Source organism: Malaclemys terrapin, chromosome 3, assembly GCF_027887155.1.
Source record: "Malaclemys terrapin pileata isolate rMalTer1 chromosome 3, rMalTer1.hap1, whole genome shotgun sequence".
NCBI lineage: Eukaryota > Metazoa > Chordata > Testudines > Emydidae > Malaclemys > Malaclemys terrapin.
In genome coordinates, this window is record NC_071507.1 from 51,093,603 (window position 1) to 51,113,422 (window position 19,820).

At 42.7% G+C, this 19,820-nt stretch overlaps 2 protein-coding genes across 2 annotated transcripts in view; one reads left to right on the top strand and one right to left on the bottom strand.

Annotated features, from left to right (window-relative positions):
• Nucleotides 1–10,132, top strand: part of TP53BP2 (tumor protein p53 binding protein 2) — a 60,219-nt gene extending 50,087 nt beyond the window's left edge. Inside the window, exons 17-18 of the mRNA XM_054022805.1 lie at nucleotides 4,544–4,743; nucleotides 9,254–10,132. Of these exons, the coding sequence (XP_053878780.1) occupies nucleotides 4,544–4,743; nucleotides 9,254–9,295 (242 nt within the window). The 3' untranslated portion in view covers nucleotides 9,296–10,132. The remainder of the gene's footprint in view (nucleotides 1–4,543; nucleotides 4,744–9,253) is intronic.
• A 2,611-nt stretch (nucleotides 10,133–12,743) lies between these two features.
• Nucleotides 12,744–19,820, bottom strand: part of CAPN2 (calpain 2) — a 52,864-nt gene continuing 45,787 nt past the window's right edge. Inside the window, exons 18-21 of the mRNA XM_054023071.1 lie at nucleotides 19,241–19,319; nucleotides 17,568–17,684; nucleotides 16,017–16,075; nucleotides 12,744–13,813 (exon numbers count right to left, since the gene is read on the bottom strand). Coding sequence (XP_053879046.1) covers nucleotides 13,790–13,813; nucleotides 16,017–16,075; nucleotides 17,568–17,684; nucleotides 19,241–19,319 — 279 coding nt within the window. The 3' untranslated portion in view covers nucleotides 12,744–13,789. The remainder of the gene's footprint in view (nucleotides 13,814–16,016; nucleotides 16,076–17,567; nucleotides 17,685–19,240; nucleotides 19,320–19,820) is intronic.

Here is a 19,820-nt window from a genome sequence, read left to right on the forward strand (position 1 = left end):
AGTTTCTGATCAGTCAGAGGTTTTGTGCTCTAAACTTGATTCCGTACTGTTTCCTGTATTCTGTTACCCCATAATTACAATGTAGGATTTTTTTTAAGTCCTCTTCAGATAGTAAGGCTAGAGGGAGTAGCTGTTCAAAAGTACAGCCATCTTTGTCTTTTCTGCACAATATGGGAGTGTATTGATCATTGAGGATCCCAAGCTTTTTTTAACACATTAGTATTGAAAGTTCAAATGTATTTTCTCTTGACTATCTAACTGATCAGTAGATAGGAGACGACAGTCTTTTTAGAAGTGTGTGTGAGAGAGACACACACACACACTCTCTCTCCCTCCCTCCCCACCCCGGAGGACAGTAGTAAAAACAGAGCTTTTTAGTTATCCCGAGAACAAGTGGAACATAGGCAGTACTTTGTACAAACTTCTGTAAGCTCCTTCGTCAGTTATCTCAAAGTTCCAGATCTATTCAGCTGTCCTCATTGGATTGCGATTGCTAACCAAGGAGTCACTTGGTTCCAAATATAAAGGTGTTCTTTTGAAAGTAGGAAACCCAACTAAGTAGGATTTAAACTGAGGTCACAGAGATCCTTTCAAATAGGCCTCAGGGTGACTGTTCTATAGTGGTAAAATTTTAGGTCACTGTCTGTTTTTACAGATTGAAACTAGCATCTTTAAGCAAGCAGTAGGACACTGCTTATGTATTTGATGTCTGGTTATTTTTGGACTTCAAAACCTATTAATATGATGTTTCTGGTAATCTATAACAATGATAGTATGTTCATAGACTGGGAAAATCTGATTCCTGGTGCCAAGGAGTGAGTTCAGACTATTCCTTCCATTTGCCTTTTCATATGCTGTTATTTTAAAGAATGGATGTTGAATTGAAATCTGACCCTCTGGATGCCACAGTAGACAGAGCACAGGAGCTGCATATAAACTGGATGGATGTACTTAGTGTACTGGACAGCAGTGAAGCAGTCAATATATAGTCCTGAATAATATTCACCTAATCCCTTTTAGCTGCAAAGAAATGACAATACTTGTAAAGCTGCTTCAGCACATCTAGCCACATTTAATTCAATCTGGGCTGAAGGACTAGAGGCTTAAAGCAGAACTATGATATTACTTATGTTTGTAATCTTATCCCCATTGAGATTTGCTGGCTTTACCATCTTCATTTTAAGAATAATTTCTACACACGGATAAACTGGGTGGGGGGGCGGGGGAGAAGCAATTAAACAAACCCATATCCATTACCTGTAAGTTTCTCGCCTTTAGTGCTCTTGTGTTTTGACTTACAATTCTTTTCCCACACAACCCAGCTTCTCTTTCTGCCAAATCCTTTGGGATCCTAATCCTGTGTTCAATATCCCTGCATGTTGCTACAGTACATAACTAAGGGGTCACTTCACTGCAAGGTCAAGTAGATGGTGAAAACGAGGGCCTTAGTCCGAACACAAACCTTTCTTTAGCAGATCTAAGGAATCCTGTGAAAGGTGAAATGGGTTTGGTAGAGTTATATCTGAAAGTTCTGACAAGGAATGATGAGTCAGTAATACATGCACATGATACTGAGATGTATTAATGTTCTTGCCTCAAGCATGCTCCTATAGCTGTGTAAGAAGAGCAGCCGTGCCCAGAGTGCCCCCCACTGGCAGACAACAGCATGACAGGTGCACCAGCCTCAGTTTCCCTCAGCTCTTCAGACATAGTCCAAAGCATCTTCCCAAGCATAAATATAGCCTTTGGGCAGGGAGAAGGGTCATTTATTACAAAAGTCCCATGCACATAAATCCAAACAAGTCCCATCACCCTATAATGCAGAATTCCCCTAGCGTAGTCCAAACAGTACATGCAACATACAGCCCCAGTGTCCCTCACCATGTCCTAGCTCTCTCCAGTGCAGTCCTCTCCTGTCCTTGTACCAGGATAGCTGCCCCTGCCCTTCACACTGGAGTGCATCCCTGCTCTTCCCATCAGGAACCCCCTCAGCTCTCTACTGGGAGCCTCCTTGCCAGAGCAGCATCCCTCACTCCTTCATGACCCTCTCTCAATTCCTCTGGGACCAGCTGTCTGGCCCTGGAGATGTTAACAGGTAAACTCCTCCACTGCTCCCCTGCCATCAGCCCTTGGTTCCAGCTCTGCAGCTTAGAGCCAGCAAGCAACTCCCTTTGCTCCTCCTCCTGCCTTCAGCCCTGGCTCTCTGGTTTGGGGAAGTCAGCCAGCAAAACCCTCTTGGGTGCTCTCCCTGCCTCCGGCTTCCTTCTGGGACCTTCCATGATCCCCTGGTCCCTGGCAGCTCTCACCTGCCCGTCCTGACTAAACTAGTCTGCTCTGACTCCCTGGTACTCTTTCCTGGCTTCCCTTATGGACTTCCTTTCACTGGGTCCCTCCCGCATCCCTTAGAGCCCCCGAGTGCTGCCCCACCCTCTTAACTGGGAAATGGGAGCGGAGCGCCTGCTCTGGCACAGAGGAGCTGGGCCTAAGTAATTTACTGGGGTTAACCTCCTGCTGACAGGCTCCTTTTTGTCCAACTTGAGAGGCTTGTGCCATGGTTTCACTTCCTGTCCTGCTGTGGTGCACCACCATGCCTCAGCCCCCCTTGCTGTGCCCCAGAGGTACTTGTGCACCTCACAAATGTTGTTCCAAATTAAAATCTCCCTCTGGCTTCTGGTTTATTAAGTTTTTAAAAAGGAATTCAACCCTTCACCCTTGTATTCAGGCTCCCCGCATCTTTTTATCAGGGCTTCTGTGTAATCTTGCTCCTGAGGTCCTGCCCCAGCTCCCTCTATGCCAGGAGCTCTGCTAGCCCTTCTCTGACATCCTGGCTCTACCCCAGTCAAACTGTCCTGCAGATTGCTGCCGAGAGACCTGTGCCAGCACTTTCCTAGTCTCTGCTCTCTGAAATGTGCCTGATTCCCATGTCACATGTCCCTTTCCAGGTCATGTGATCTCTCTCATCAGCTGCTTCACCATTCCTACCTAGGGGAACTCTGCTACCAGAATGCCATCTTTTCAAGGGCCAACAGTCTCAACAGGCACACTGGTTGCTCCTGTTCAAACATTACAGGAAGCAAAGGCTCTTTACATAAGCACTAATAAGAGGATGGCTGTGTATTCTCCATGCACTATACTTCCTGTCTCTGGACACTAGAAGTGTGTTGACTGAAACTACATAACCTGGATTATTGTTGTTGGTTTGGTTTTTTAATGTTAAAATTAGTCTCCTCCTCCACCCTTTTGTTTTTTGACCGACTGGAATCTGATTTTCTTGAAGTGGTCTTGTTAAAAAGACAGTAGCATTTACATTAAGCATGTATGGAAGCAAGGAATGAAGTGATACTTTCAGGATTCCACAGCTTTCACCTGAGCTGTTTTGTCAAACTAGAAGATGTTGGCTCATCTATCAGCATATTAAGGCTGCTGCATTACCAAAAAATGCTTTGGATTCCTCCCTTTGGTAAGGGTGAGGTGGGCACACCACATCAACTAGTACAGTTCTGTACAAGGGAGAGCTAGGATTTGTCCTTTTAAGTAGAATAAATAAGAGGAGGGCAGTATATACTGTATTTAGGTGGCTTACTCCAAATTAAAATTCTGCTTTTGGTTTCCAGTCTGGAAGTGGAGGAATGCATACTGGGGGAGCTTTTAAAAATGTCTCTAGCTTAAAAATTAAATATGCCAACTCATGATGATGATACGCAAATCCTAAATAACAGCTGTAATTAGCACAGATTTGTCCAATATACTGTGAAGAAGCAATTTAACTAACTTATTTTTATCTAAAGCTAGATAAAATTAGTGGTGCAAATGTAGGAAGTGCTGGGATATGTGTGTTTATATAAACAAAACCAGTAGTTACTTAAAGATAAAGCAGAGTGGGGTAGACATATGCTTTAGGCAGAGGGTAGAGCATGAGTCTAAAAATCGGGTGACCATCTGTTCTTATCTCTGAATTTAAGTGACATTGTAGAAACTCACTTAATCTCTCAGTACCTTCATTTTCCTTTCTCTCAAATGGGGGTGTAGTGCTTACTTGAATACCATTTTCACTTGGCTGTTGCTGAATAAAAACCACCTTCTTGCTAATAGAATTGTTAATCATGCTTTTAAAAACAGCAGCTTGCATTTCTTGCACATACTCCCTTGATAAGAAGCCAGGGAACTACAATAACATTTACCTTTAGTAATAAACCTTTAGTAATGAACTAGTCTTCTTATTATGTTGACTTTACAATATGCCCGTTTCTTGGACTTTTCTATTCTATCTAGCAAATGCTTCTTGAGCATAATGTAAGTAGGAGATTACATATGTTTGAAAATTGTCTGAAGTTTTCTAATTCCTCTTAATCCTTTAATAGTTTTTTCAGGAATGCAGTATTTGTTTGCTGATAACTAGGTAGCTAACTTGATAGAAGTCATGACTTTCTTGTGCACATCCCGTGTTTGGCTGTCAGATATGGTACAACAGTTATTCCCAAGTGACCATGACATTGAGATCCAATTTAGGTTGAGCTGTTTTGTTTTGTCTGTCTTGTTCCAGGAGTGCAGGAGAAAATGGGGATAATGAACAAAGGCGTGATCTACGCACTCTGGGATTATGAAGCACAGAATGATGATGAGTTGTCCATGAAAGAAGGAGACTGCATGACAATACTACGCCGGGAAGATGAAGATGAAATTGAGTGGTGGTGGGCACGGCTAAATGACAAGGAAGGATATATACCACGCAACCTGCTGGGGGTGAGTTGCTCTTGATACTTAGTCCTATGACCTTTGAAGTACAAACTACATGTATGGAAAAGCAGTCACATAACCAACATGTCAGTGTTGATTCTACATGCACATGCAATCTTGCCTTACCATCTCAAAAAAGATAATTACTAATTTGCAACTGAATGTGTGACTTCTACAGCTCCATTTTGACCAAAGGCTTTTCCGTTGCTATGGGGAAAGCAGGAGTTAGTGTTTTTCTTTTCCAGATAGTGATACTTTCTGGAAAAAGGCATCCCAAATACAGCCATTTTATTACGCATAGTCAGCTGCAAATCTGACACTTGGTTTAAGGGTGTGGTCTGCTTCTGCTCCCATGAAGATGACTATGGTGAGCCACCAGCCCTCCTGCCTATACTCTGGATGCGCATATTGCATCTTCCCCTCTAATTATCCCTGGAGTAATCTCATAGGACGAGGCATGCCACAAAATTCTACAGTTAAAATAGTTCCAGTTTGGAAGAGAAAGATCATGCTGTCAAAAAAGCAAGACCTGTGAAGATGCTTAATGTCGTCCTTGTATTATTCAGTTAGTGTCAGCTGTCATGAAATCGCTTGTTCTAGAAGTAGAAGAAAACAAATGACAATTCTCTATGCACTGAAACTTCAGTAAATTATCTTGTAATCCAGACATTGACAACTTAAGCCTTGTAGCATGCAATTTGAGAAGTATTGTTCTAGAAATAAATTGGTAGGTTGATGAGATTGAGATGTCGGTCCTGGGATGTGATTCGCACATTTGCCTCCTGTAGGTTAGAGGTGCCTCCATTCTTATCTGTCTGTCTTCTAAGTTAACTCGTTTTCCCAAATGTATTGTATATTTTGAGGCTGGAAAAATGCTTCTTATAATTCTCTGCTGGTGCAGCAATTGTTGTATAAATTGAAGCATATCACAGAAATCCATGCTAAAGTGAGTGGTGCTGGTGATTTCATCCCACTCTGTTCTATTCTTTACAACACTTGTTAATGGGGAAGTGGGGCAGATCTCTTTGAAACACATTTTCCTCTCTCTCTCTCCCTTCTCCCCCAAACACCCAGATTCCCAGAAAACTGTAGCAAATGGACACTTCTGTCTCTTTATTTAAAACTTCTCCCCATTAAACTTTTCATACATGTCCAGTATCCCCGCAGCAGGAGATAATCCTTCAGTGTTGGCAGAACCTCTTAACTGCTCTGAATTTCAGCTCATTGATGCTTCAAACAGGCTGTACCTCCTTCCTCATACGGATAATCCATGCACACAAGCTGGCTATGATTTCCAGAGAGTTTCACAAATGGATGGAAATGAAGACTGGATTCCTATGTCTTTCAGAACAGGCCTACTCGTAACTTTTTTTAAAGTCTTCCTGACATACCCCTTCTGCTTGGTGTAGTGGTTTTTTTGTTTTTGACTATCTCTTCATGCCTCCAGTCCTTTCTCAAACAGCATTAATGCCTTGGAATCTGAAGGCCGTGTTTGTGGCATACAGCCATAAAGGAAAACTCTGGTTATTACTGAATTTCCTGTTAGGGTATCTCTTCGCTGCCCCTCTTCCCTCCCCCACCCCCCAAAAGCGGTGTGTTTTTGGTGGTGGTGGTAGTGGTGGTTTGTTGTTTTTTTACATTGAGAGCTATTTTGATGGAAATCTTAATGGATAAAAAGCTTTTTACCTCAGTGTAGCTAATCCAACCTGGTGTTTGCTTTGACTGACTACATTGACGTTAAACATACACTGCCATGTCTCCACTAGGATCTTACAGAGAGATAGCTATCTCGATGTAAAAATGGACTCTTAACTTTGAAGACATAGCCTCCGAAAGGTAATAGTTCTGGAGTACAGGGTAATGAACGTTGCTGATCCAACTTCCCTTTGCTCTTTTACCAATAGGAATGGCCCTTCGTATTATACAGTCACCTGGCAAAACACACTTTTGCCAAACAGTGTTTCAACAAAACAGTTTGGGATTTAATTTCTTGGTTGTGGTGTTGCTTTCTTACCATCCCGTTCAGTGTTTAAAATGGGCTAAAGGAAAGGGGGATTTTATTTCAGCTACTGGTGAATGGGAGGGGAAGGAAAGAGACTAGTTTTTTCTTCATCCGTTCTAAATTTATTTTACTCTTCTGGTGTGTTTTTGAGGGGTTGAAGGGAGTGGGTGTGGGATATGGAAGGATCTCCGCTAGCCTCTACAAAAGCCAAAGAGCAAGCTAAAGAGGGTTGGTCTGGTGCCCAGATACGTTCTTCCTAATTTGTCTTCAGGAGATGACTGGAGGAAGGCATGGCACCCATCCTTTCCTCAGGATCTGTGTCCTCAGCAGGAGAACCAGAGTGAAACCGAAAAGGATTGTCTCACTTTCACTCTGCCACCCCTAGCCAATGCTTCTTGTGAAGCCATGTGCATTAGCAACAGTTCAGGAACAGTCCTAGGTCTGGAAAAGGAAAGAGAGAGAGGGCAGCAGAGACAGGCAAGGTCTGTATGTAGAGGGTTGTCCCATTGGTCTAGGGCAGTGATACTCAGACCAAGGCTCAGGAGTCGCAAGTGGCTCTTTGCAGCACATGATATTACTGTGTGATTTAATTACTGACCTATCAGGATGCTTTTACAATGTTATTAACCAATTGTAGAATACTTGGTCAGTCATTTTGCTGTGAGAATTTATATATAAAATAGTAAAGGAAACAATGAATTCACAGTACTGTGGCTCCTTTGGATAATGTTGATTGCTAATTTGGCTCCAGGAACCAATGAGGTCTGAGTATCACTGGTCTAGGGGCATCAGGATTAAGAGACAACCCTGATCAGCTTCTAGAGGGGCACATTGTTCATGCCAAGCTGTGGGGACAGAGGGGGAGCACTCCATGAAGAAGCAGCTCTGCAAAAGACTCCACTGCTTCTGGGGGCATTTGGAGAAAAGGTCAGGAACCGAAATTAAATGTCTCTTCTCCTCCAGTGGAAGCACTGTGCCTGTGGCGATACTGCGGGGATTGTTTTCCCCTCCAAGGCTGAGCAAGAGCACAGGTGTGAGAACATGAGAAACCTCTGTTCTCCTGTGATCATTTAAAACCCGTAAAGCAATAAACCTTTGCAAGCGTCTTAGCTATTTTGAGCCTCACCACAGTGGAATTCCTGTCACCTGCTCTGGAAGGACTAGAAGACACAGAATTAAACATGCTAGCCATTAAAGTTTTGGAGCTGCCTATTCAGTCTTCAATCGATTAAGTATTCATAGCTAAATGACCCTTCGTTAGACTGAGAAGGAAGTGCATACATCCATGGCATTGCCTGAAACTCAGGCCCAGGTGTTTAGCCCAGAGAAAGAGATTCAGTAGTTTGACACATTCTTTCTCCTTTGTATGATATCACAGCTGCTTTCCCCTTTGAGGTTATGTGCATTTGGTGAGTCTAGGGTCAATGATCATCTGCTTCAATACTTTCTGTCTGGAAGATTATTCTTGCCAGCCATGTTAGTGAAACTTACCAGGCTATGTGAGAACTCTGCTGAATCCTATGTGAATGGCAAGATAGTGGCTACAAGTCTTCAAACCATAATTATAATACAGATGCTGACTAGGTCTATGCAAAACAGAAACTCTTTAGGCAATGTCAAATTTTTAATGGACTCAATCTGTTGGTAGCTTTAATATCTGATTTCACATCTCAGCTGATGGTGAAAAATGACCAAATGGATTTGAGAGTTCTGGTGGCTAACTGTCTGCAGTTCTTCTCTTCAGAAGCAATGTACTGACTGATAGGAACTTCCTGTAGTCAAACACTGATCCACTGTTTGATACATATGGATATGTGATTGGTTTGGATTAAACCTGTTTCGGGGCCTGGCATTTAAGGGGGTGTTGACCAATATCCAGTGATCAAAGCAGGGAAAATTTCATACTGACTCTGTCCTCAAAGAACCAGACAATTGGTAGAGGTATCTATAACATAGATTTTTTTTTTTTTTTTCAGATTATCTGTTGCCCGTCAAAAGCTGTTTGATATGCACTGAGATGAATGAAATCAAATAGACTTTAGACCCTGACCTCTTCTTTTGTTTAAAAAATAGAATAGAAATACCTTCTAAAGCTCACTGTAGTAGAGATCACTTGTTGCATGACAGCCTATCTGAATAGGGCTGAATGTTCCTAAGGGCTTAGATAATTTAGAATTGCTTGCTTTTCAATGTATTGCTTTTGACATTCCTATTACTCTGCTACTGCGTTGTCACAATTGATACATCCCTGTGATATTTTTATGCTTGCCTGGAGAAAGTTTTAAAAAAATCTTTGCAATTGCTACCTTTTTTTTTAAGTTGCCTCTGTAGGAATTGTATGTAAGTACTCCTTTGTCACCGAAGATGATGTATATAATTAGACACTGGTGGCTCTTGGTATTCATGATAGAAATACTTGTCTACATTTACTTTCTTTAAATTTAAGAATTTCTGCTCCATTATACTCTAACATTTTTAAAATCTTTTTTTTTCCCTCCTTTTCCCCCCCCACAGCTGTACCCAAGGATTAAACCAAGGCAAAGAAGCTTGGCATGAAATTGCACAGAATCCCGACTTGTGAAGTTCTAATCATGGGTGATTTATCACTTCTATAAAAGAAATCATTTTGTGTTAGTTCCAATTTCATGAGACTTATTTTAATAACAATGTAACTTGAAAGCAATGAAGAATGTGCTTGAAAACAAATGAAGGATCAATGGATTCACAAATGGAGGAGGGCATTCCGTCAGCTGAAATGCTGCTTACAAGCAAATGGCATCGTGCTACATCTGGCTTAAGCAAGCCTGACATTCAACTAGTGCCCACTCTGTTTTTCCAAATGGCACATACGTACACAGAAACAGAATTCACTTTTTTTTTTTTTTTTTTTTATTTCCTGCATGATATGCAATGAGCTTTTCAATTCCTCAGTGCGGGAGTTCATGTTCCACACAACTGGCTTTCTCCAAATCTGTCTTTGGCTTTGTTCCTAGTGGAGGAAATTAATCATCCAAGCTACCTACATAGTATCCGAAAGCACATTTCTGTAAGCAGAGTATTTGTTAAAATAGCTGAGTTAAAGTTATGAAGATAAAACAGGGTGTCTAACAGTGAAGAACTTTTGACCAGTCCATTGAGCAATAACTATAAAATGCTGTAGCATCTAAGGAATTCCATGTATTCGAAATACTTTGTGCTATATCAGAGGTAATGTAGTTTTTAGAATCTGTTTTTACAAAAAAAAAAAAAAAATCCTGTATTTATTGTCTTTTTTTGTAACTGAAAATTAAGCATAGAAACTTTCTGTAGCCTTTAAAACTTAGACTTTGTTATAATCCATATGTGTTTATTTTTTGTTAATTGTGATATGATTAAAATGGTGTCTCCTCTGAAGATTTAATTCTTTGGCACTTAATGTCAAACTCTATCCCAGACATCATCTGCATTAGCACGTCACTGAGAAATCTCAACCTGCTATGCAGATACATAAACACAATACATTATAACATCCTAGAACAGGGGTCGGCAACCTACAGCACGCGTGCCAAACACAGCATGCGAGCCGATTTTTTGAGTGGCACGCTGCCTGCCCGGTGAGAGGAGGAGGGGGCGGAGGGGCCGGAAAGCGCCATGCTGGGGGAAGAAATGGGGGAGGTGGAAGCTTGGCTGCCGCAGGATTAAGCTTCTGCCTCCTGCCCCCGCAGAGGACTGTGGTGGTGGGGGGTCCCGGCCCTCCACCCCACTCAGCCCCCCCACCCACTGCTTTCCCCTGCGGGGGCAGGAGCTTGATCCTGCGGCAGCCAAGCTTCCCCCTCCCCCATTTCCTCCCACAGGGTGGTGCATTCCAGCCCCTCCTCCTCCCAGAGGAGCAGAGCTGAGCGCAGCGTGCTCGTTGCTCTGTAGAGCAGACAGAGAGAGGTAGGGACGGGCGTGGGAGAAGGGGGTGGAACAGGTCATATCCCTCCTGGCCCCCTGCCATGAGCTGCTCAGGGCAGGGGACTGGGAGCACCCCCACAAGCCAAGCACCCCAGCCTTCTGCCCTGCACCCCCCCACCCCAAAACACACCCATCCCTCTGCCCTGCACCCCCACAGCCCTCTGCCCTGACCTTGAGTTGTCCCCAACACCCAGCCTTCTGTCCTGCACCTCCACACACCCCAGCCCTCTGCCCTGACCTCGAGTTGCCCCCAACACACAGCCTTCTGCCCTGCACCTCCACACACACCCCCAGCCCTCTGCCTGACCTCGAGTCCCCCCCCCCTCCGCCCCCCAACACCCAGCCCTCTGCCCTGAACCCCCCACCCAGCGGGCTGAGCTGGCTGGTGGCGTACGATCAGCATTTTAATTTAATTTTAAAAACCTTGTTTACTTTACATACAAGAATAGTTTAGTTATATAATATAGACTTAGAGAGAGACCCCTTCTAAAAAAACGTTAAAATGTATTACCGGCACGCAAAACCTTAAATTAAAGTGAATAAATGAAGACTCAGCACACCACTTCTGAAAGGTTGCTGACCCCTGTCCTAGAATATGCCAGTATTCAACTATTACAATATCAATGTGGAAAACATTCTTTGACTTACAACTTTCATCTAACCTGCTATGCAAGCCATATCCATTATTAGTTTTAGGAGTAACATGAAGGTTATAAGGGACTACTAGATCTGCTTAAGTTCATGGAATTACTCTATACAGATATATTTTAAATGGAAAGATTTATAGCAGAAGAATTACTTCTAACTAGCCTTTTCCACCAGGATAATCTTATAGGAGATATTACTGTACCTAGTCATAGCTTTGTTTAAAGACATGTCAATAAAACTTGAGACTCAGACTCCTTTCCTACAAGGGAAGGTTACTATGTGAGGCCATGAACTGCATGGACAATCACTACACACTGAAAAAAATCTCTGACCATACTGTGATCTTTCTACTCCAGCTCAGGGTTTGGGAATTGTTCTGTAGATGGCTTTGTGAATGTGATATCTTTCAATGGATCTGGTGAAAAGGTTTGTCAGACTAACATGAGCATGTGGAACTCACCTCTAGGACCAATGTAGGTTGGCAATGATGTATAGTAACCATTTACCTAGTTTGAGCAATGAGCTTAATTGCTTGAACCAGTGAGGAGATGCGGGCTGCATGCTGAACAAAAGATTTAAGCAACAGAGGAAGCCCTGCTGGAATCCTTGGTAGGCAAGAATATCAAAGCTGCTGATCATCTGGGCATGGATTGCTGCTGTCAGACCCTTGCTGGATAAATAGGAGTGCCATTGCCCAACTGAAAAGACATACCAACACATGGGGGGGGCTTTCAATAGGAAAGCCACACTCAGCAGTGGAGCAAAGACTCTACCGCCACCCAATTCCTCAGTCAGTTTAGATGATAGTAAATGCAACTTGGTCATGAAATTGAAGTCTGTTAATGTTCGGAATCTCATGCTTACACTTTTAATAGGGAGCCAGGGCCGGCACCAGCTTGTCAAGCAGGTGCTTGGGGCGGCCACTTTGGAGAAGGGTGGCACGTCCAGCTATTCGGTGGCAATTCGGCGGATGGTCCCTCACTTTGGCTAGGAGCGAAGGACCTTCCGCCGAATTGCCGCCGCAGATCGCGATCGCGGCTTTTTTTTTTTTTTTTTTTTTTCTTGGCTGCTTGGAGCGGCCAAAACCCTGGAGCCGGCCCTGTAGGGAGCCATGTACATATATTGGATACTTGGTAATTTCATGCCTTCGGTATGCAGTGTAGTATTTCTCTGATTTTATAGAAGCCTTTCCTGTACCTCACTTATCAGCATTGCTTTCTAGAGGAGACTTTAAAGAACATGTAACATATGATTATGCAACAAATACACAGCATATAGAAAACTTATTGCAATTAACCTAAGCTTATGTGCATTTTCTCTCCCCTCTGCTTCCCCTCCCCCGCCCCAATATTATTCTGTTGACAATCAGGGCTTTATGCACCAACTGATCCACATTACAAAGAAACACCTTCCATCTGGCCCAGGCCTAACTGTTTTTATTTAAATAAGTGGTTGGGAGAAGTGAAGGCAATAAAAGAAATAATGTTACATTCAATACATTACATTCATTTTGTAAGGTTTAAGGGGTTTTATTTTTATAATTCATAACCAGTGACGTTCCCTACCATACATGGCAGCATTTGTTTCCTCTTGAAGTCTTTGGTTGCTGACACAGATCTCACTGGTAGTAATCCTCTTGCATGGGGATCAAATATCAGACTAATAAGATACTGTCCTCTTAGGTGTATGGTTTCCTGCTGATCAAACTGGCATAGAACTACTTAATCCAATCCTTCAAAATACAGTTAACCCAAAGAATGCTATGGTTTGCAGGTATGAAACAGGATTACCAATGCATTTAAGGGGTAGCAAGATTGCAATAGGAAGCTTATTCAGTGTGTTGCCTATTTAAAAGGGAATATTGCTCTAATTTCAAAAGGAAGAGTACTTCTAATAGGTGAAAAACTGAAGGGCAGTGGGCCCCTTCTGCCTTCTCTATTCAGACCTCCCACTTTTTTTTTTTTTTTTTTTTTTTTTGAAGAAAATGGCCACAGCTCTCAAGCAGCTTAAAAATGCCAACAAACTACAAACTTCACTTTAAAATAAACTTCCTTCTAATTTGCAGTGAAAATTGCTCTTCCTCAGAAGAGTCACATTTAACTGCACTTTAAATATCTTCCTGATTAAATGTAAAACAGATCAATTAAGCAAAGTTGTCAAAAATGGAACTGAAGAATTATATACAAAATTAGAGCTTTCACACTGAACTTATAAAGGTAGTTATATATGCAGTCTATATCGATAATGAGACTGCAAGCTTTTGTATTGTTGGAGTTTTGGTCTTTCAGGTACTTCAAAATATTCTGCCCATCCCCTCCTACATTAGTTTAAACATCTCCATTTATAAACATAAGGAACAGGTTGATGTTGGGATACAGTGGGGTCGGGGTGTTATTGCAAGTTGTATGAACATTTTTGCATTATCTTGATTCCATGAGATGTCTTCAGCTGAGGTCCAGTATTGCATTAAATACTAGTAAAACACAACCACTAGTGGAGAGAAGGAAGAACATGAGTTAAGGGCTGTCCTCGTCTACCATAAGACATAAAGCACAATGCAAGTTTAGGAAGATGACATGTTATATATCAACAAGTTCTTGAGACGATGGGTTCTGGACAAGATTATATTTAGTGCAAAGAAGGAAAATCTATTCCTAGAGATGACATTGGGAGATGTTTCCTGAATATCTTACATTGGTAGACTTTTTGTTTAGGTTACAAATGCATATGAAATGTAGAACAAATGTTATCAGTAGCATTTTATGCACTGAAGTGCCTGAAATGTTCATGTAACAGTTTAAGGTCTGAATTGTAAACACCCTTTTATAATTAACCAACTTCAGCTATTCTCTTGTAGTAATGTAACCTGATTGTCACCAGAAGATGACAACCCTACTCCAAGTATCATTCAAATTACTGGAAGCAACATTAGCTTATCTCATACACGGAGAACTTCTCTGCAGGGACATTAAGATGAATTAACTAAAGCTGTGAAGTGAATTAAACCCACGTGTGCACTCTTTCAGAAGTAAAGTGGCCTTAGTTTACATTAGCTGAATCCCCTTTGAAGGAGAATAGAAGTGGTAGAGGATACAATTATAGCGATCGGGGTAGGGGAGGACTTTATGGGAAGATGGAATACACAACAACCTACTATTGATGGAAAAACTAGGAAATAGGAGAACTAGTACTCCTGGGGGAATTCTGCACTACTGCACACATGCATAATTAATGAGCTGTGCATATATATATATTTTTTTTGATGCAGAAAAAAGCGTCTGCCAAAATGTTGCTGCAGTTCCACCTTTTGCCCAGCAGAAGGTGTTGTGGTGCTAGAACAAAGCAGCAGCTCCCAGCCAGCTAGAAGAGAGAGAGCCTGCCTTCTTCGCAGTGCCTGTCCGGCCAGGTCAGGAGACGGGCTATGGGGAGACAGACAGCGTGGGGCTGCTGGGAAGTCAGATGGGCTCATAAGGGGTAGTGGGGGGAGGACAAACTGGGGCCGGAGCTGACTGGGAGTGGATACACAGGGGCACATGGTGACTGGGAGAGCATGCAGAGCTACATAGGGACAGAGGGTGGCTGAGTGGGGGCACAGACCCATGGGGATGGGGGGTACAGGGATACAGAGCTGCAGGGGGAGAGGCGATGTCTGAGTGGGGGTGAAAGGACACATGGGACGGGCAGATGTGCCTGACTGAATGGGAGAGGCTAGGGGTCAGCCAGGGTATGCATGGGGGAAGCTTCCCAACAATCCCTCCCTCACCCTCAAAAAAACCTGTTCCATACTTTTCCCACCCATACCCAACAACCCTCCAAGTTCACACCCAGGCTCCTTCCCAGCAATTTACTTCCCTCTCCCTCAGCTCCTCCATTACCCCTGACTCCCCCATGCGTTTGCACTGCTTCTGAGGGGCGTGGGAAATACGGTTCTGTATTGTAGTTTAAATGAATTATTACTCAGAGTTCTGTATTAATATGCCTAGTAAAGAATCTATTTGTCAAAAAACATTTTCTGAATTTTTGTTGTTACCAAGTATGTCTGTAACAATACAGACAACAGGTATTTTGAAATAAACAAAATAATTGAAACTGATGTGATTATATTGTTATTTTGACAAAATATGCAGAATTTTGCAAAATTGTAAAATATTGTGCACAGAATTTTTTATTTTTTGTTGCGGAATTTTAATTTTTTTGGCCCAGAATTGCCCCAGGAGTAAACTAGGCAGGCTGCAATTGAAATTCATCCCAATAAAATATAAGGTTATCTAACTAGAAGTATAGGTGCTGGAACTAGGGGTGCTGCCACATTCCCTGGCTTGAAGTGGTTTCCATTAGATGCAGGGTTTACAGTTTGGTTCAATGGCTCTTAGCACCCCCACTCTACAAATTGTTCCAGCATCCCTGACTGAGGAAATAGAGAGTAATATAAATGGATTAGAGAGAGATTTACCTTCTTTAATCACATGCACAAAGAACTCTAGGCCCAGAAGATACCAAAATGTTACTTGTGCTTAGTTTCCCAACACTGCGTGAAACTGGCACACTACAGCGGGCATCAACCATCCCAAATGTATAGATCCAGTGCTACCAGGGGAAACAGCTTTTAGAACTGAATGAGCATTTTTCTCCAAAACCATCTCAGCAAGCCACAGATCTGTGCTGTTGAACCCGAGTAGACTTATTAACTTACAGTGTTAAGGTTCATCTCCACTGTTCCACTTTTCTCAACATCCAGTTTCTTAAATATTTCTGTCAAAGAGGAGAGAGAAATAAGATGTGTGTATGAAGAAAGCAGTGGGAACCCAAAGCTGAATCTTTTCTATGTCTCGACTATGAACGTTTGTCTCAGATTTAAAGGGACAAATTTAGGGTTTATGAAAACAACCTTTTAGAATACCAAACCAAGAGAAATCTCATCAAAGCTGCTTCCTTTTTTTAAAAATAGTCCACTAGTTACAGCAAAAACATTGCAGCTTCGTCCTAGTGCATGAAAACTAGCAGCTGCTTAGTTCAAGCTGAGTGAAATGAAAAAAGGAAACAAGCAACATAAAGACTGTAATGTTAAATCGTTTGTTTGAAAAATTCTTTTAATGGTCCATTGTACGTTTAGAATACTGGTAAGGAGAGTTGTCTGTGAAAATAAGTATTCTTTTAAAGATTTATTGCAAACTAAAGTGCTTTCTATTTTTGTCATGTTAGCACTGGAGGTGCCATTCACAAAGGGGACGTAGGTACCCAACTGCCCCTTTAGGCCACATAAGGCCAATATTTAATCACCACTGGCATTCAGAAAACCAGAGCTCAGCTGCCGCTTAACCCTGGAGGCGTTGAAAGTCCCATGCTATCTAAGTGGTAAGTTCCTATGGCTCCTACATTGCTGCTGGTGAGCATGTGCAAAACCAGGTAAGTCCTGACACCACTGAGCAGCTGAGTGCCTAACTCAGGCTTAAGCCCCATAAGAATTCACAAGCTAGGTACTCTCACGCCTGTCTCACCTGCAGGACCTGATTCGGTAGGCATGCTCACTCTGGCTCCTAAGAGCACGCATACTGGATTGAGTCCCGCACAAAACACAACAGAGGTGATGCCTCCCCCTACACAAAAGCTAAGGGGTTAAAGCATTCATCCAAGAATGGAGACCAGGGTTCAAATTTTCACTCTGGCCAGTTCATGGCTGGGATTTAAACCCTGGTCTTCCCCCTACCAGCTGCAACCACTGACTAAAGAGTCATTCTCATGCTCTCTGGCCCAGTGACTAAGTATTTCATAACAAGTGGAATAATTTCAACAGGTGAGACTGATAGAAACCCCCCCCCCCCCACTCAGCATGCTGGCTTCTGCAAATCCTATTTTAGGCACCTAATTCTCCCCCTGCATTGTATGGGAAGCCTGGGCAACTCACTTGGGGTTGTGGATTCCACTAGGCAGCGGGACAGCTACATGTTAAACAGTTTAATGCCTAAATCCCCCTTATGAGTCTAGCTTTTGGCTGTGGGCTGTAACTAAAGACTGTAACAAAATGTTTTAAGCCCAATCCTGAAGTCTGATCTATGCAAACAGACCCTTGCGGAAAGTACAGCTGTCTTTCTGCGCAGATCAGAGTGTAGGATTGGAGTCTCAGCTTGTCTCAATATTCTAGTGCAAATCAGAGAGCCTTGTGTTAGAATAAGTCTGGACCTTATATAATGCAGCGAGGTGAGGGGCTGCTCACAATGTAAAGATTTACTAAGAACATACTCACTGAACAAAGTTTCCAGCCGAATCAAGCACCTGACAAAATTATCAAAGTCAATGATAAGCTGCTCATCTGCAAAACGAGCCACAATGACTTGGTGCAGCTGGCAAGTCAGCTTGAACCCTACATGGCAAAATAAAAGGTGAAAACATTTGGCCAGCTAATAATGCAATCAGGTATTGGCAAAATAGCAGGAGTAATGTGTATGTTTTTGTTAAAACAACTTTTTTTATTTTTATTTTTATTTTTTAAGATCACAAAGTGTTTGCGAACTGGGAGCAATGTTGGAAAATGTTCATATCTATATTGGCTACTTGGTCACATTTCTGTGTCTAGTTTTCAAATTGCTTTTTTAACTATTGAGCTGGTTGGTTATGATGGGTCATAACATGTTTTTACTTGGCTTATCTGTGAGCATTTCTAAGTTGTTTGGTATTAGTGCTGATTGATTGGCTACTCCATGTACTCAGGAGGGCTAGGAGAACCCATTTTGATTCACTGTCTTAGAGGGAGTGGCTGTCTTCTGTGGACCAGTGAGAGAAAAATGGTTGATGGTAAAGAGCAGCTCTATACTGTAGTAAGTGGGGGCTGTGTCTTACCCAAAGACCACCCAGAATTTGAGGGGCATAGAACTGCTGCCTCCTGGTCCCAAAACCCCCAGAGGGAAAGCAGTCTTTCCACCAAGGAAGCCAAACAGAGATATCTGGCCTTACCCACACAAACACAACAGCAGGTGGGGATGATCAGGAGTTGTTCTAGGAGAGTTCCGGTGGGACTGTTGTCAGGACCCATGGCCTTGACACCTTGTGAAGCTCTCCAACAGTTTAGATGAGCATTCAAACTCTGACTCTTGCGACTAGTCCATCCATAGCTGAATATGTACTTTCACTCTGTTTAAGCTGTTTACAGTGTAATTACAGTGCTGTGCTGATGTTGGTTTCCAGCACCCAGCTGTGGTATAGAGAACTTCATTGGATGTTGTGCTTTTATGAGGAGCTTTATCCGGGTGCCAGTTCATTCTGGGCTTGTGTATTTATTTTATTCCCCTTGTAGTCATTGTGCAATGGTCATAAGAATCCAGTGCACAGAGCACTGGACTGGGTCTTAGGAGACCTGGCCTCTATTCCCAGCTCTGACACTGACTTGCTGGGTGACCTTGGGCAAGTCACTTTCCCTTTCTATGCCTGTTTCCCCCTCTGTAAAATGGGGATAATGATATTGACATCTTTTGTAAAGCATTTGGAGATCTTCTATAGAACTTTTCATCAGTAGAGCTTAGTATTATTTAATGGTGATTCACCAGAGGTGCTTGCATTGATTGCTTCCTCTTCATGGGCAACCTGGCCAACTCTATCACTAAAGGATAGTCAGCCTGTGGATCCTGGTTGTTAAGGGCCTACTCATGATCCTACTGGGCCAGGTCCTAAGTAAGAGTAGCCCCAAACAGGAAGCCGCTCATCTGGGCCATTTTTAATGTGCCTATATTGCTGTGTATAGACAGATACCGTGGCCAACCACCAGAGAGAAAGATGAGTGTACACAATAAGCCAGTGTCACTGGTAAAGATCACTGAAATGGTGACACTGTATTTAGACCAGTACCTATTGACTTTGATTATTGGTCTAGATAAGGGACTTGAAGTAGCATAACCCTATATACTGGCAGATAAATGGAAGTACCTGCTTCTTCTAATGCTCTCCGCATCTCGTAGGAGTTCATGGTACCAGAGCGATCGACATCTATTTCCCTATAGATTTTCTGTAAAACACAAAACCCAGTGTTGGAGCTCATCAATAATTAAGAGCTGGTTATTTTGGCTTCAGCCAGAAGTCAGATAAATGCCTGTGGAAAGCAGTCTCTGCTTTCCTGAGAAACGGAAACTAAAATGGATTTTGGATTGATTTAATTAGCGTCAGTCAGTCATACAGCTGCTTCTAGGGCTTGTCTTCACGTACAGCGCTACAGCAGCTGCACTGGGGAAGGTGCTTTAGTGAAGACGTTGCTATGGGAGAGCCCCATTGGCGTAGATACTCCATCTCCCCAAGAGGCGGTAGCTATGTTGTCGGGAGAAGATCTCCCGCCGACATAGTGCTGTCTACATGGGGGGCTGTCAGTATAACTACATCACTTTTTCACCCCCAAGTGACATAGTGATACCGATATAGGTTTGTCGTGTAGACCTGGCCTTAAATGGAGTCATAGCTAATTCTTTCAGTGCAGCATACAGTAAGGAGGAGACACAAGGGAGTCACCTGAAAA